This window comes from Aotus nancymaae, unplaced genomic scaffold (assembly GCF_030222135.1).
Source record: "Aotus nancymaae isolate 86718 unplaced genomic scaffold, 86718_ANA_hifiasm-v0.15.2.pri h1tg000041l, whole genome shotgun sequence".
NCBI lineage: Eukaryota > Metazoa > Chordata > Mammalia > Primates > Aotidae > Aotus > Aotus nancymaae.
This window is the reverse complement of record NW_026988455.1, coordinates 9619331-9637323: the sequence shown is the minus strand read 5'-3', so window position 1 is coordinate 9637323 and position 17993 is coordinate 9619331. Positions and strand designations below refer to the sequence as shown.

Here is a 17993-nt window from a genome sequence, read left to right as displayed (position 1 = left end):
AACTCTCTTCCACCATGACTATGTGACAGGAAGCATGCAAGTATTTTACGTGTGTAATTTCAAGGTGAGAGGGGAAGAAGGAACAAGGCTCAGATGAAGGAGCCCACAGCTGTGTGGCCTGGGAGGGTGAGGGCAGTGGCACAAGTGATAGAACAAAGTGGTGTTGGGCTGGGTGTGGTGGCTCATGCTTGTAACCCCAGCACTTTGGGAGGCTGAGCTGGGCGGATCACGAGGTCAAGAGATCGAGACCATCCTGGCCAATATGGTGAAACCTGTCTCTACTAAAAATACAAAAATTAGCTGGACGTGGTGGTGTGCATCTGTAGTCACAGCTACTTGGAAGGCTGAGGCAGAAGAATCACTTGAACCTCGGAGGTGGAGGTTGCAGTGAGCTGAGATCGTGCCACTGCACTCCAGCCTGGTGACAGAGTAAGACTCTGTCTCAAAACAAAAACAAAAACAAAAACAAAAGTGGTGTCATGGGATCTATGGGATCTATTCTGAAATTAGGCTGGCTCTGCCCCATAAGCACTGGGTGACTTTGGGAAGCCTGCATGCCCTCACTAAGCCTCAGCATCCTCTCTCTAAAAAGGCAATACTGTAATACCCTCAGGGCACTGATGTGATGAGGGTTCTTGAGACAAAATAAATAAAAACACCTTCACTGCTGCAAATGCTGGCCTCACTCATATTGTTACTTTAGCACGGATTCTGGAGCCTGATGACCTGAGTTTGAATATTAGTTCTGCCACTTGCACTATAGCTGTGGACCTAACCGGGTGATTCCTTATGCTCTCTGTACTTCAGATTCTTCATCTATAAAATCTTCCAGAGTTGGTGACAGAACAAGTGAATTTATACATGAATATGCTCAAAACAGTGTCTGACATCTGGAAAGCACTATATAACTTTCTTTTTCTTTTTTTTTTTTTTTTTTGAGATGGAGTTTCGCTCTTGTTACCCAGGCTGGAGTGCAATGGCGCGATCTCGGCTCACCGCAACCTCCGCCTCCTGGGTTCAGGCAATTCTCCTCCCTCAGCCTCCTGAGTAGCTGGGATTACAGGCACATGCCACCATGCCCAGCTAATTTTTTGTATTTTTAGTAGAGACGGGGTTTCACCATGTTGACCAGAATGGTCTCGATCTATTGACCTCGTGATCCACCAGCCTCGGCCTCCCGAAGTGCTGGGATTACAGGCGTGAGCCACCGTGCCTGGCCTTATAGAACTTTCAGCTGTAACCACACAACAACAATGATGAAAACAAACTGACAGTAGTTGAGAGCAGCTGTCCTACCTGGGAAGCAACCCCACAGTGATGATGCCGAGCATTCCAGAGGGCCCGAGTTAGAAGGAGCCCTGGAGATCATCTAGTTTGTAGTACAGATGAACCGACAGGAAACAGAGAAGCTGGAAAGTGCAATCTGGGAAGCTGGGTGGATCAAAGCCTCTGCCTGGCTCCAGGATAGGCAGAAAACAGATAAATGGGTCTGGAACTTCCTCCTCTCCACCTGTCTCCTAAACTCTCAGAGATAGTTCAGTTGCAGCTGGCTCTGGCAATAAGCTCCATGGGTAGAGCCGCCACTATGACACGTGTGGTCCCTCGAAGTGGCCTGGTGGGCCTGGGTCCTCATCAGAACTGAGAGGTCAGGGGCCAACACACCATTGCTTTCTTCATCCAGACAACCCCAGTGCCCCCTTGGCACTAATCAAGCCTTGAAGCCTTCTGTTGAGCAACGTGTAGCTGCTGTCACAGGAGGGTTCCCTTGGTTCTGGTCTCAGCACTGAGTATCTGCTGACTGTTGGCTGGAAGGGCTAGCAAAAAACAAGCTTGCACTTTTCCTTCTCATCCCTCTCACAGTCTAGCCTCTCAATTCCTACGTTACTGAGAAAAGCAGGTCAGCTGCAGGGTCTCCCCTACGCTGTCTCACACATATCCAAGTGAAATCAGCACAAGAGGCATGGGACCCTGGAGAGGAAAAGCCCCTTCATAGAAAGGTGGGAGTTTAGACCCCAGGAAATGTCCTTTCCACGGATCAGCTCTGTGGAAAGAGCTGAACACCTGGAAAAACTGGAAACATCTGGATGGCCATCTGGAAACAGCATACATAAACACAAATGTACATCTAGAGTCTGGGGAATAAAGGCCCTCATCACAGCCCTGCACGGTCCTCGCCCCTCCCACACATAGTCTCAGGGTGTAGGCTGGGCTGTTGAGCACGACTGAATCCCAGAGGATATCTGCAGTCAGGCACCGTGAGAGCCATTCCCTGCCCCAAAGGCGCCCAGAGACGATGTACCAGCATGCTCGTCCTCCCTGGGATGACTGCTGCTGGTTCCTGGGCACTCGTTTCCTCACATGATTCTCCCCTCTCAGCGTGGCTGGATCATCGCTTTAACATCAATCTCCTCTGACCTCAGCCTGGCCTGAACATCACATAATCCTGTTAGGACAAGTAGGCCAGCTGGAGGCTATTGGTCATGGAAGTGGCCCAGCTGGGGGCCCTCTAGTCCCATCCAAGAGAAGGTCTTTATCGTCAGGACTGCACTAGAGTCAGATTCCTCTGGGAGTGGCCACTCATGACCCAGAGATACAGCTTTCCTCACAGGGCTGAGGCCAGAGCTTCCCCAGCAGTCATCACCAGAGGCTGCCAGGGGCTGCAGCTTCCATTCCACAAACCCCAGCGGTACCATCTTTCTGGGGCTGACATTTGTGGGAGGCATCTCTCACAATGTCTGCTGAGGCTTACCTTCAGGAATTTCTTTTTATTTGTTCTTTTTTTCCCCTCTCTTTTTTTCCTAACAGCTCCATTAGCAGCTTAGATTAATTTTTTTCTCCCTTTCTCTCTCCCTCTGTTCTTACCTTGACAAATTCCTAAGGAAGGTTTCATCACTTGGCCTTGATGTAGCTTTTCACAGTATGTTTTTAATTTTTTTAATTTTTTTGAGATGGAGTCTCACTCTGTTGCCTAGGCTGGAGTGCAGTGGCACGATCTCGGCTCACTATAACCTCCACCTCCTAGGTTCAAGCGATTCTCCTGTCTCAGCCTCCCAAGTAGCTGGGATTACAGGTACCCGCCACTACGCCTGGCTAATTTTTTTGTATTTTAGTAGAGACGGGGTTTCACTGTGTTGCCCAGGCTGGTCTTGAACTCCTGAGCTCAGGCAATCCACCCACCTCGGCCTCCCAAAATGCTAGGATTACAGGTGTGAGCCACTGCGACCAGCTGGTATTTTTTTTTTTTTTTTAAACAACTGACAACCCAATATTGTCTCTGAAAGGACTTCAGAGTCTAAAGAAAATTCTGAGCCCCCAAAATTTGTCCTTGAGCCAGAAAGGTCAGTCAGAGTGCTCCCTGGGACTCAATGGATCATTCTGTGGTGTCATATTCAGCTTGGCCCTCAGCCCTCCTGCCCAACTGCAGTCCAAGCCCTTGGCTTTTGTCCAAAGGCAAGCCTTTCCTTGATGGGTCTCCTGGCTGGGCTCTGGTTCTGCACCAGAGCCCCAGAGACAACGGGGCTCAAGGAGAGCAGGAAAGTAACTGAGAGGTGCCCTTTAGGGGTCTGAGATGCATCGCGCAACTATTTTGGGAAGAGAAGCAGAAGGCAGGATTTGGTAAGGTGGATAGTGAGAATCTCAGCCACTGCCACTGTTTGTCAAATTGGACAACAGCCTCCCACTGTACTTTAGGCCCTGCTGTCACCCTCATCACCCCTAGAAGGCTCCTGGCAGTTTCCAGGGTGTCCTTCAGGATTCCTGACTGGAGGAGGAGTTAACAGGTTTCCTAGGACTCCAGAGTTGAATATAAAGCAAAAGGAAGTGCCACTAAGAACTTCTGGGCTTTGGGACCCTAGAAGCGATGTCCCTAGAAGCAGCCCAGGCCAGTCAGCCTGGGCCAACCTGCCTGGCTAGACACTCTCCATGGAACACTGGAGCTGACTCCTGGGCAGTGGGCTTTGCAGGGCAGCCCCAACGCAACCCTGTGCAGAGCACATGGTACTCACAGCCTAACTGCAGGTTAACACCTTCATTTTATAAGAAGGGACAGAGGCAGGGAAGTAGTGGGGTGTGGACCTTCGCTTTCATGTTCCTTGTTGCCCTCTCTTGGTGAGACCCCTGTCTTGGTCTCTACCCTCTTTCCCAGACTGTCTGACTTTTACTACCCACTCTTTCCTCTGCTTATTCTCTCTTTCCGCTCCCTCCTCACTGCCTCTTGGATTTTCAGGTCCCAGTTCTTCTCCAGCTACAGGAGGGAAGGAGTGGATGGGACAGATATGGGGGTCTAGGGAGGTCTTGCTTACCTTCCCTCAGGGGGTCCAGGCTGTGGAGCATGAGCTGGTAGATGGTGCTGCGGATGGTGCTGTTGTGCAGAGAGGTCGAGCTGCTCCCTCGGGTCAGCAAGGATGGGAGCTGAGAAAGAGGAGACCCTCAGTGGGCCCCTGTCCAAGACAGGGGAGGAACCACACAAGGGCATCACTAACCTTGCCTCTTTCCCATAAAGATCAGGGAGAAAGCACAGATGCTTTATCCTGACCTCCCCTCTTCCTCCACCTCCAACCAGGAGAGCTACACTGCTTTCTTTCTCAGCCTCCCCTCAGCTCCTCCAGGACTATTTTGTTCTATGTACTGAACAATTTCCCAAGGTCTCCACAGGGAGCGGACCCAGTGTATTAAGGATACCATATTACCAAGGGTTTACACATCCCTGCAAGTACACCCTCAGGAACACTCCCTCAACCACACATACCACACAGACAGTGCTACCACACATGGCTACAGCCCTTTACAGTCCACAAAGAGCATTATCAGGTTTTATCATTGCCCCACTCCCAGAGATAAGCAAAGCTGTGATCCCCATCTATGGAAAGGGAAATTAAAACTCAAAGAAGCTAGGAGGCTTAGCCAAGGTCATGCGGGAAGTAAATGAAACAGAGTAGTATCCAGGTCTTCTGATTCCCACATCAGTTTTTTGTTTTGTTTTTGTGTGTTTGTTTTTTCCCTATGTGCTTGGAGACCTTCACAGGTACACACATACACACACATCTATACTGTACAGACACAGATGTGACACTTATTCATAGTGACACACATAGAAATATCATCTGATTTACAATAGAACATCCAAAGACAACACTTCCACACTTGCTGAGTCCTCCCTCTTTCCCTCCTCCTCTTCTTTCTCACTCCTTTCTTCCCCCTCATTCCTCTGGATCTGAAGTCTTCTGCCATCTAGTGGCTGTGGTGACACAGTACTTCACCACAAGTCTAGAGATTTTCTTTGGATGGAGGAGGCTCTTTAGGTTAGGTTTGGAACTGCTTTCAAAGTTCCCCATAATTCTTTCCAGATACTTCATAGGCTATAAACAGCTGAGACCCTGAGACTCCTGCCCCCTCCAGTGACTCTGCTATCTTTCTGTTAGTTCTGGAGCATCCCAAAGCCAGAGGTAATTTGGCTTATATCAATTAATCAAGTTGGCTTATATCAATTAATTTGGCTTATTAATTTGGGCTGTACACTAGGACTTGAGTTTATCTAGTCCAAACAGTCATTTTACAGATGCAGAATCTGAAGCCCAAGGTCACACAGCAAGCTAATGGCAGAGTGGGCTGTAACATTCCAGACTTAGCTCCCAAACCAGCACCTCCTCAAAGGCCATCTGGAGGTGAGAGTTTCTCAGCAAAGGAGCCCCCTCCTTCCTTGCCTCACCCTGGCAGTGTTCCCAGGAGCTTCCTAGGCCTGAGCACAGCCAGGATCCCTAGCTCAGGGCCACAGAACCCTGGGCCTGTGACTATACGCTGAGACCCTGCAGTGTCCCCACTGGGCAGATTCCATACGGCACCCACCTTCAGTTTGTTGTTATCCGGTAGCTCATCCACTGCAACGGCCCCATCGCCTGGCTGCAAACAGGGAGAGGAGTCATGAGATGTTGTGGTAAGACCCTTACTCTCTCCCTACATCCCTCTCTCCAGGGAAGGCCTCAGGTTGAAATACAGAAACACACTCTGAGATAACCTGGTCTCAGAAAATGTTTCAACACGTCCCATCCCTCCAGTCTGATCTTTCTATCTGGCTTCAGCCTGCAATGCGGTACCCTGATCAAATATGTCCACTCACCACAGTCCAGTGGCACTGTCTTTGGGTTTCTGAAATGTGCCATCCTCTTCGCCCACCTCAAAACCCTCATCACAGGGTTACTCACCCCAACCCCACTCCCCCATCCATAATGCTCTTTCCCTCCTCAGGCTTCACGTCTCCAATTAAGTGTCACCTTCCTCTGGGAAGCTAAGTATAATTCTCTTTTATAGACCTCTGTTCTTTTCCTTCACAGCACTTTCCCCAATTTATTTGTGGAAATAAGATGACTGCCCCACTAGCATCTTGAAGGTAGACTATTTTATTTACCACTGTGTGGCCAGCATAACACTGCCTAGAACTTAGCAAGGGCTCAATCAATATTTATTAAATGAATGAATAAATGAAAATGATCCCAGCACTTTGGGAGGCCGAGGCGGGTGGATCACGAGGTCAAGAGATCGAGACCATCCTGGTCAACATGGTGAAACCCCGTCTCTACTAAAAATACAAAAAACTAGCTGGGCATGGTGGCGCGTGCCTGTAATCCCAGCTACTCAGGAGGCTGAGGCAGGAGAATTGCCTGAACCCAGGAGGCGGAGGTTGCAGTGAGCCGAGATCGCGCCATTGCACTCCAGCCTGGGTAACAAGAGCGAAACTCCGTCTCAAAAAAAAAAAAAAAAAAAAAAAAAAAAAAAAAAAAAAAAGAAAATGAACTGTCTTCTAAATACACTTAATCGGGCTGGGCGCGGTGGCTCACGCCTGTAATCCCAGCACTTTGGGAGGCCGAGGCGGGTGGATCACGAGGTCAAGAGATCGAGACCATCCTGGTCAACATGGTGAAACCCCATCTCTACTAAAAATACAAAAAATTAGCTGGGCATGGTGGCGCATGACTGTAGTCCCAGCTACTCAGGAGGCTGAGGCAGGAGAATTGCCTGAACCCAGGAGGCGGAGGTTGCGGTGAGCCGAGATCGCGCCATTGCACTCCAGCCTGGGTAACAAGAGCAAAATTCCGTCTCAAAAAAAAAAAAACTTAATCGATTCTAACTCTTGTTCCCTTGTTCATGCCTTTTCCTTCTGCCTAAAATGCCCTCTCCATTCTTTCTGCCTACTCAAATCTTATCCATTTTTCAAAAAAATTCAGGATGAATTCTTGTACGAAGCTTTCCTAAATGCTCCTTCCAAGCCCCCTCCCAACCTCCCTTCAGCTCACTACAATACCTCTCTCCTGGAAAGCTGTATAACAGTGAGCACATTCTGTGATACTAAAATCAGCTGTGTGCTCAGGTAAGTGCTAGCGTTTTGGGAAAACTATGGGGCCGCCAGCTGGGAAGTGGGACAGCCCTAGACAATCCAAGATGAAGAAGCATTAAGCCTATAGGATTTACCATCTGAACCATTAGCTTGCCACTTCACACTCACAACCTTGTAAGGCAATTTGAACTTAAAAAAAAAAAAGCACTGTTTAACGTTTCGCATGCATTAATTGTCTACCAGCTACATGTAGACTCTACATGCTTTCTTTTTTTGCCATGCAGTGAACTTACAGTCATCTCTGTTTCCCTTCCTTGTGGCACAGTGTTTACTGAGCACAGTAGATGCTTGGTAAAGGTAAGCTGAATGAGTAGACACTCCAAGTGACCTTTAGTGCTTTTGTTTTATTATTATTATTATTTTGTTGTTTTGAGACAGAGTATCACTCTGTCACCCAGGCTGAAGTGCAGTGGTGCAATGTTGGCTCATTGCAGCCTCCATCTCCCAGGTTCAAGTGATTTTTGTGCCTCAGCCTCCCAAGCAGCTGGGTTTACAGGTGTGTGCCACCATATCCAGCAAATTTTGTATTTTTAATAGAGATGGGGTTTCACCACATTGGCCAGGCTGGTCTTGAACTCCTGACCTCAGTTGATCCACCCACCTCAGCCTCCCAAAGTGCTGGGATTACAGGTATGAGCCACTCAGCTCAGCCTTATTATTTTTTGAGACAGAGTCTTGCTCTGTTGCCCTGGCTGGAGTGGAGTAGCACAATCATGACTCATTGCGGCCTTGACCTCCCATGCTCAAGCGATCTTCCCACCTCAGCCTCCCAAGTAGCTGGGACTACAGGCATGTACCAGCATACCCGGCTAATTTTTGTATTTTTTGTAGAGCTGGGGTTTCACCATGTTGCCCAAGCTGGTCTCCAACTCCTGTGCTCAAGTGACGCACCCACCTCTGCCTTCCAAAATGCTGGTATTACAGGTGTGAGTGACCAGCTAATTTTGTTTTTTGTTTTTTTTTTGTATAGACCAGGTTTCTCTATGTTGTCCAGGCTGGTCTTGAACTCCTGGGAGACCAACAGACCTCCTCCTTCACCCCTACAAAGTGATGGGATCACAGGTGTGAGCCAGCACACCCAGCCTTTAGTGTTATCTTTAAGCAGCAGGATCACAAATGGCTGCCCTCAGCAATCATCTTTACCTTCTCAGAAAATATAGAAAATAGTGCTTGATCGCCGGGCGCGGTGTCTCACACCTGTAATCCCAGCACTTTGGGAGGCCGAGGTGGGTGGATCACGAGGTCAAGAGATCAAGACCATCCCGGTCAACATGGTGAAACCCTGTCTCTACTAAAAATACAAAAAATTAGCTGGGCACGGTGGCGCGTGCCTGTAATCCCAGCTACTCAGGAGGCTGAGGCAGGAGAATTGCCTGAACCCAGGAGGTGGAGGTTGCGGTGAGCCGAGATCGCGCCATTGCACTCCAGCCTGGGTAACAAGAGCGAAACTCCATCTCAAAAAAAAAGAAAAAGAAAATAGTGCTTGATCTAGGGCCATTCACCTATCCCTCCAACTTATTCACTCATTCGGTTTTTATTTGCGGAGAACCTGCTATACTATTTATGTGGTGCTATTCTGGTGGCTTTAGGGATACAAAGATGTTTAGGACATGGATTCTGTGTTCAGAAAGAAATTGAGACCAATGATAACACAGATGCATGACAAAGAAGAAGGTGGTTCCTGAAATAAAAGCCACAGATAGGTGCTGTGCTGGGATGGTCAAGGAAGCTTTCTGAAGTAGGTAGAATACACATTGCTAAATGAATGAATGAACATAAAAATGAATGAAACAGAGCATAAAAAATCTGCATATGAAGGGGACGCTGTGCATTTTAACAAATCCTCCCAACTCTTTCATAACACATGACCCCATTGGCCCAGCCATCTCACTATTTCTCACATCCAACTCTCACCCAAAGAGTTCTTTTTTTTTTTTTTTTTTAAGATGGAGTCTCGCTCTGTCGCCCAGGCTGGAGTGCAGTGGCGTGATCTCGGCTCACTGCAACCTCCGAATCCTGGGTTCAACTGATTCTCCTGCCTCAGCCTCCCGAGTAGCTGGGACTACAGGTATGCACCACCACACCCAGCTAATTTTTGTATTTTTAGTAGAGACAAGGTTTCACCATGTTGGCCAGGATAGTCTCGATCTGCTCACCTCATGATCTGCCCACCTTGGGCTCCCAAAGTGCTGGGATTACAGGTTGGGACCACCTCGCCTGGCCAAGAGTTCTCTTTAGAGGCAAAGAACTGTAAGGGTCCAGTCTACACTCTGGGGTGGATGGTTCTGTACACCAAGAGGTAGGAGAGACTGATCTTTGCCCCATGTGACTGAACATGCTCCATGGTGCACATCCCTAATGGTTTCTCTGCCATTCAGATTTATTAAAGCCAAAATACCTTCAGTATGCATTTCTAGCTTTCTGAAGCCTTTCACTTCCATTTTCTTATTCAATATGACCAACTCTGTGAAATAGACAACACTCATATTATTGTAGCTATTTTGATAGATGAGAAAACTGAGATGCCAAATGTTTCCATCACTTACCCATACTCACAAAGATGATGAAAGAACTCTGTCTTCTTTTCTCTCTCTTTTTTCTTTTTGTTTACAACCCTGATCTCGCCTCCATTCAGAGCTTTTTTTTTTTTTTTGGTGGGTGGGGGTGCTTTTGATTTTGTTTTACTAAATCCCATTTATTTTTCCAAGCATAAATAAGGAAATGCATTCAAATCTATATTACCTAATGGCTCTATTTTCAAATTATTGACATTTCAGGCAAATGAACATGAATGTTTGTCCACATTTGGGTGTGGCTGATGTGCTTTATGAGTAACAGCACTGGCAAGTAGGTGCTTTCTGAACATGCCCTTTTCACAAACACATTTGCCTCTCACATCACATCCTCTCTACTCTTTCTTCAGCCTAGTCACCCCCACCTTCTTCTCCTTACAACAATTAGCAAGAGGCTGAAGTAACCAGAACAGGATGTCTTCATGCCTCTTGCTGAGGATGAGCAATGGGATCCTTTGCAGTTGTTTATAGGAACTTCAGCTGGCAAACCATGGTACCCCCTGGCAGGCTTGTCCTCCTGACCTCCATTTGCTATTTCCCACTGATACAGCAATTCTTCTTCTCGACCATCCGTAACACATTTTCTGAACCACACGTTAGTCTGTTATTTTTTTAAACATTAATTCAACAAATATTCACTGAATCCCTGGTCTGAGCCCTGCCTTCACCCAGCTTCTCTCAGGTAGGGCACACTTCACTTTAGCCTTTCACTGAATACAGTATTGCACCACAATCCACTCCATTTGTCTATCTTGGAAACCCAGAAGTCTACCCAAATTCCTCCCTCTTCCTCACAGCCCACACCCAATTAGCTGTCAGACCTTGTTGCTGAGAGTTCTTACATTTCGCCTTGTCTCTGCACTCTCCTGCCTACAGTCCTGCACAGACTCCTGACTTCTAATCTGTTCCTCTTCTGGTACACTCACCACCCCTCCGCCAGAGTGAGTTTCTGAGCAAAGTGCATCATGACCCTCCCTGATACACTGGAGCCCCACTGTCACCCAGTGAGAGTCCAAACTCCCTAACTTAGCACAGCTGCCTGCTTACTTGCAGTCCAGTATTGTCCAATAGAAATATAATGCAACCCATATATTTAATTTTAATTTTTTAGTAGCCACATTTTTTAAAAGAGTGAAATTAGTTTTTTGTTTGTTTTTTTTTTGGGACAGAGTCTCACTCTGTCGCCCAGGCTGGAGTGCAGTGGCACGATATCGGCTCTCTGCAACCTCTGCCTCCCAGGTTCAAGCAATTCTCCTGCTTCAGTCTCCTGAGTAGCTGAGATTACAGGTGCATGCCATCATATCTGGCTAATTTTTGTATTTTTAGTAGAGATGGGGTTTCACCATGTTGGCCAGGCTGGTCTCGAACTCCTGATCTCAGGTGATCCACCCACCTCAGCCTCCCAAAATGCTGGGATTACAGGAGTGAGCCACTGCACCCAGCCGTGAAATTAATTTTAATAATACACTTTATTTAACCCAATATGCCTGAAATATAATTTCAACATGTAATTAATATTACAGATATTGGAGTGTTTTACATCTTCAGACTAAACCTTTGAAACTGGTATATATGTTAAACTCATAGCACATCTCAAACTGGACTAGCCACATTTCCAGGGCTCAGCAACTGTATGCAGCTATTGGCTACAGTCTCTTCTCACTCTCTCATTTCTCTGGTTTTTGCACACGTCTATGAGATGCCCTACCCCTTGTACAGTCAGTGAATTCCTGCTTGTACTTCAAGATTCAGCTAAGGATCCCCTCCCCTAGGAAGCCTTCCCTGACCCTCTGGTCTGTTAAGATGTCTGCTCTCTGCAGTACTAACTCCCTCAGCATTTACCTATACCATTACACATGATAGTGGAACTACTGCTTTACTTATCTATCTTCCCCTCTGAGAAGGATTTACCATGGAGATGATGAAGCTTAAGCTTCAGGGCTCATCACTCTCCTACACAAATCCCATCCAAGGCTTGCACCTAATTTTGTAGCAACAGTTTTATATTCTTTTTCTTAATGAGTATCAGGCTCCACAAAACTTAGATCAGCTCCACCTCCTCCATTAGGCTAAGCTCCTTGAGAGCTGAAACTGTGCTTTATTTATCACCAGATGCCGGCCTATCACAGGCTTCATACGAAGATGTTCAATGAATGTTTGCTGAATGAATGTTGGAGTTCTTGAGGGATTACTCCCAGACTATCTATCTGTCTTTCAGAGTAGCATCAGTCAGTCCTTGATTTTAATTACCATACATTCATTGGTGATTCACAATTTTCTGTTTCCTTCCAGCCCAGACTTTGTTTCTGGGCTTCAGCCTCATTTGTGCCACTGCCTCCCAGATATACCTACTTAGAAGTGATCTAAGCATCCAAACTCACTATTCCAAAGTGGGAACTCTTGAGTCTCCCTAAACCTATTCTTCTTTCTCAGTGGATGGCACTACCATCCACGCTGCTGCTCAATCCAAAAAACTCAGCAGCATCCTTGACTTTCCTGATTCTCTCACCCTCCATATCCACTTCACACCAAGTCCAGATGATTGTCTTAAAACATTCACAAATACATACATATATATATATAAATTTATATAAATATATATATATAAAAACATATATATATATATATATAAAAACAGCCTACAACAGCCTCCTAACTGGATTCCCTGCTCCAATCTTGCACACCTACAATTCATTCTCTACTCAGCGGCTACTCATTACTTCATTCGCCCGTTGAGCTTAAAATAAAATCCAAACTCTGTATCTGATGCATAGGGCCCTGCATGGAGTATCAGGTTGGTGCACAAGTAATCACGGTTTTTGCCATTTAAAAGCAAAAGTAGCCAGACGCAGTGGCTCATGCCTGTAATCCCAACCCTTTGGGAGGCTGAGGTGGGTGGATCACCTGATATCAGGAGTTCGAGACCAGCCTGGCCAACATGGTGAAACCCTGTCTCTACTAAAAATACAAAAAATTAGCTGGGCGTGGTGGTGGGCACCTGTAATATCAGCTACTCAGGCGGCTGAGGCATGAGAATCGCTTGTACCTGGGAGGCGGAGGTTGCAGCAAGCTGAGATCGTGCCATTGCACTCCAGACTGGACAACAAGAGCAAAATTGTCTTGCCAGGCATGGTGGCTCACGCCTGTAATCCTAACACTTTGGGAGGCTGAAGTGGGTGAATCGCTTGAGGTCAGGGGTTTGAGACCAGCCTGGCCAATGTGGAGAAACCCCATCTCTACTAAAAATACAAAAATTAGCTGGGCGTGGTGGAGGGTGCCTGTAATCACAGCTACTTGGGAGGCTGAGGCAGGAGAATCACTTGAACCCAGGAGGCAGAGGTTGCAGTGAGCTGAAATTGTGCCACTATACTTCAGCCTGAGCAAGAGTAAGACTCTGTCTCAAAAAAAGAAAATGGGCATTTTACCTTTTTAAATGAAAGTTGCCAGGTAATAAAAAAAAGAGCAAAACTCCGTCTTTAAAAAAAAAAAGGGCAAAAACTGTGATTACTTTTGCACCAACCTAATAGCTCCCACCGTCTTCTCCAGTGGTATTCTGTACCCCTCTCCCTATTACTCACTAACCACACGGGCCTCCATTCTTTCCTCTAATATGCCAAGCTCTCTTTCCCGCTCTGAGCTTTTGCAAATGCTGTTCCATCTTCCAGGAATTCTTGTCACGGACCATGGGGTGGTTTCCTTTCTCATTCTGCAGATGTCTACTTGAAATTCTCCTCCAAGAGACCTCCACTACTCTCCCTCACTAAAGGGGGCCCACTATTATTTACAATCACTCTCTATCACATGCTGTTTATTTCCTTTACAGCACTTATCATACTCTGAGATTAACATCTTAGTTTATTATACTTGTTTATCATCCATATGTCCACTCCCCAAAACTAAAAAAAAAATTCTGTTGGTTGTATATTTCCAATTAATTCAGGTGGCAGAGCATTTAGAAATTTTGTTCTTTGTAGAACACCATGAATATCTAATTTCATATTAATCCCATCATATGCACTAGAAGGAAATATTACTGGGTTGTATGAATGCAAGTAAAATCTCAACTACAAGCTTACACATATTCATGAAAACAACAAGCTGTTACCTAGACGTGATCAGATGTTTCAGTTTTTCTGTTAATATTTGTTTCTTATGCATCCATTTTGTCATCCATTAGCACCCACTAGCAGGTGAACATTGAAAGCTTAAGTTTTTTGTTTTTTTTTTAATTATTGTGGTTACGTTTTTGTTTTGTTTTGTTTGAGACAGAGTCTTGCTCTGTTGCCCAGGCCGGAGTGCAGTGGTGTGATCTCTGCTCACTGCAACCTTTGCCCTCTGGGTTCAAGCAATTCTCCTACCTCTGCCTCCTAAGGAGATGCAATTACAGGTGCATGCCACCAAGCCCAGCGAATTTTTGTATTTTTAGTAGAAATGGGGTTTCACCAACCGGGTGCAGTGGCTCACGCCTGTAATCCCAGCACTTTGGGAGGCCCAGGAGGGCAGATCACGAGGTCAGGGGTTCAAGACCAGTCTGGCCAACATTTAGTAGAGACTGGTGAAACTCTGTCTCTACTAAAAATACAAAAATTAGCCAGGTATTGTGGCGTGCACCTGTAATCCCAGCTACTCAGGAGGTTGAGACAGGAGAATTGTTGGAACCCGGGAGGCAGAGGTTGCAGTGAGCTGAGGTTGTGCCACTGCACTCCAGCCTGGGCAACAGAGCAAGAATCCGTCTGAAAAAAAAAAAGAAAGAAATGGGGTTTCACCATGTTGGCCAGGCTGGTCTTGAACTCCTGGCCTCAAGTAATCCTCTGCCTCAGCCTCCCAAAGTGCTGGGATTACAGGCATGAGCCACTGTGCCTGGCCAAAAACTTAAGAAAATTTTATGAAGAGAAACCTTAAAATTGAGCATTCTACTCTTACCATCTTTTCCTGACAATTAGAGGGAAGCTGATTATTATTCAAAGAGTTGAAGAAGGGAACACCTTAGCCCAAGCTAGGATGGGTCCTTTGGGAGCAGAGTGAGTTCTTTAGAGTCTAGTGGGCAGGATCCACAGAGGCAGAAGGGGCCTCAGTGGCTGCTTCCTGTGCACAGCCCGTTGCTTCCAAAGCAGGCAGCTAGCTCTACAGGTCATGATAGGAGCCCTTAGGCTAAATGCCAACCCTGACAAGAAACGGGAGGACCAGACCCTAACGAGGCACCAGGTTTGACTGTTTGAGGCCTTGTTGATTGGTTTAATTTTAAAAATCCTGCCAGGGACCAGGTGTGGTGGTTCACACCTGTAATCTGAACACTTTGGGAGGTTAGAGTGGAAGGATTGCTTGAGGCTAGGAGTTTGAGACCAGCCTAAGTAACATAGTGAGACACCCCCCAGCCTTCCCTCCACCTCCCCTTACCTTCTCTACAAAAAGTTTTTAAAATTAGCTGAGTGTGTTGGCATGCACGTGTAGTCCTAGCTACTCAGGAGGCTGGGGAGGGCGACTGCTTGAGTCTGGGAGGTCAAGGCTGTAGTGAATCATGCTTGCGCCACTGCACTCTAGCCTGGGCAACAGAGCAAGACCTTGTCTCAAAAATAAATCAATAAAAAAATCCCTCCAGGATGAAAATAGTCCCCAGTGCATTTAGGAGGGAATGGTGGACTTTTCCCCAGGAGTATTCTAGAGGGAAGAGTGGGTATGGAGCGTCCAAAGGAGCCCCAACTAAGCTCTTTCTCTGCTTTGCACCCCTTTTTGCCATTGGCTTTCCACAAGACTGTCTTGCTAATCATGCACCTCGTGCAGATGGCTGGTGCTTCCTGGCTAATCTAGTTAAGTGTAAAGAACAGCCCCTGCTGTCCTTCAAATACCAATAAGGCTTTTCAGCCAGCCTAGCGCCTCCGCTTTGCTGTCTGTTGGCTTTCTGTGACTATGCATGGTCAAGGCAGGTCAGAGATCTATCATTTTTGGCCAGAACAAATACATTAAGAGGTTTGAAACCAAGTATACTTGAAAACTAAGTTTCAGAGAGAGAGCTAAGTTAGACTGTGTTGATAACTATGCAAACATTTCGCATTTCCTTATTGGGGCCATAAAAGGCATCCTCGAACCAATATATGTCAATCTGACAGTGTTGTCCAAAATAGTTTTAGTTGTGAATTTTTTTCAGCCAGTGTCAAAAGTGAGACTCTAAAATAATTACTGTATATGTCCAATACTAAGTCCTTTATTTTTTTTCTGGGAATATTCTTAAGTAAATTCTGATTAGAATCACTACTAAAACACCTTTATCCTGATTCTAGATACTTAGGGCAGAATAAAAAGTAAAGTGAAAAATCCTTCAGCTCAGAAACTCAACAGCTATCAGGTGGGTGAATATCTAGTAAGAAAATTGTTCTCTGCTGATTCTAAGTCTCCAAGCTGTTCAGGTAGGAGAACACCTGCAAGCATGTTGCGCTTAGTAAAATACCACGTGGCCATTTCAATTAGTTTATTTATTATCTGTAGCTGCCTTCACACTACAAGGATAGAGTCAGTAGCTGTGACAGAGACTATATGGCTCATAAATCCTAAAATATTTACTGTTTGGCCCTTTACAGAAAAACTTTGCCAACTTCTGCATAGCTCATCCATTCACTTTACAGATGAGCAACCCAAGGCCTGTTTGAAAAGCAAAGTGACTTTGTAGCACTTTGCACAGGGTTCACTTCATTGCAGTTAATTTTCTCTAGGCTTGTCCCTACTGGATACAATCTTTTTATTTCCCATACTGCCTTCCATTTAACTTAATAATAATGGTTTGTTGTATTGCACTGTCTTGCCTGGGGTAACGGGAATAGTCAGCAGTGGAACCTGGCTTAAAACCCAGATACTGTGATTCATAATCAATGGTAAGGATCGCCAAGTAGCTGTGTAACTTTGGCTGAGTTAATTGTCCTTTCTGAGCCTCAGTGTCCTCATCTGCAAGATGAAGGTAAACTATTCCTTGTATGGTTTTATGAGAAATTGTTAAGACAATGTATGTGTGGAATAGGCTCTCCATAAGCATGGATTCTCACTCTGACTCCTTTGTCTCACTAAACTGGAGTTCTGGAACTTTTAGGGTTCCCTGAGGAAACTGAACTAAATACTTAAGGAACTTCTCAGAACAAGAGACGGGGCTTGGCCCTTTAGGAGATAGAAAAATTATTTCCCCATTTAGTGTCAGTGATAAGACTGATGTGACCAGACTTATGATCTCATTAAAGGGAAATAAGGTGTCTTTGAAGGGTTAATGACATTTTAAAAATGCCAATGGGGCCAGGTGGTGGTTTGTGCCTGTAACTTCAGCACTTTGGGAAGCTGAGGCGGGAGGATCACTTAAGACCAGGAGTTTGAGACCAGCCTGGGTAACATGGTGAGGCCCTCCTACAAAATATTAAAAATTAGCTGGGCGTGGTGGCACATGCCTATAGTCTCTGCTACTAGGGAGGCTGAGGTGGAGATTGCTTGAGTCCAGGAGTTTCAGGCTGCAGTGAGCTATGAGTGCACCAGTGCATTGCAGCCTGGGCAACAGAACAAGACCCTGTCTCTCTTTTTTTGTTTTGTTTTGTTTTGAGACCCTGTCTCTTAAAAAAAAAACCATACTGGATCTATTTCAACAAATAAGAACAGAGCATCACCGTGCTTACTGGTTGGCAAGGAACTGCTACTAAACCCTTGATTCTCTTTTGAAATCATGATTATGCTTCATTTGTCCGGCAAGCTTTGCTTTGATGATCTAGCTCAGATCAAATGGAAAGTTCAGAGTTTGTAGAGTCTAAATAAAAGCAGAATTACTATGAGGGACTGGGAAGCAAGTCAGAGGCACTTTGGAAACTGCTGGCCTGTTGTACACCAAAGTATTAGGTGCTTTCTTCAGAGGAGAATACCAGGATTTCATGGCCACCCCTGAAAACTTAGCAAGACCTGCCCTAAGAAATGCATTAAGAAGGAGGTTCCTGTTTCCTTGTATTAAATTATGTAATGCTCTAAGCCTCTCTTTCTTTTTTAAGCCTTTGGCTTCTGGCGGATAG

The 17993-nt window shown here is 45.9% G+C and overlaps 1 protein-coding gene across 3 annotated transcripts in view; it reads right to left on the bottom strand.

Moving 5' to 3' along the window:
- The window catches only part of SLC24A1 (solute carrier family 24 member 1), a 46908-nt gene that overhangs the window by 14899 nt on the left and 14016 nt on the right, over positions 1-17993 (bottom strand). For all 3 annotated transcript variants that reach the window (XM_064361458.1, XM_064361457.1, XM_064361456.1), the window contains 2 exons: positions 5845-5898; positions 4302-4410 (listed from right to left, as the gene is read on the bottom strand). In XM_064361458.1, coding sequence (XP_064217528.1) covers positions 4302-4410; positions 5845-5898 — 163 coding nt within the window. The remainder of the gene's footprint in view (positions 1-4301; positions 4411-5844; positions 5899-17993) is intronic.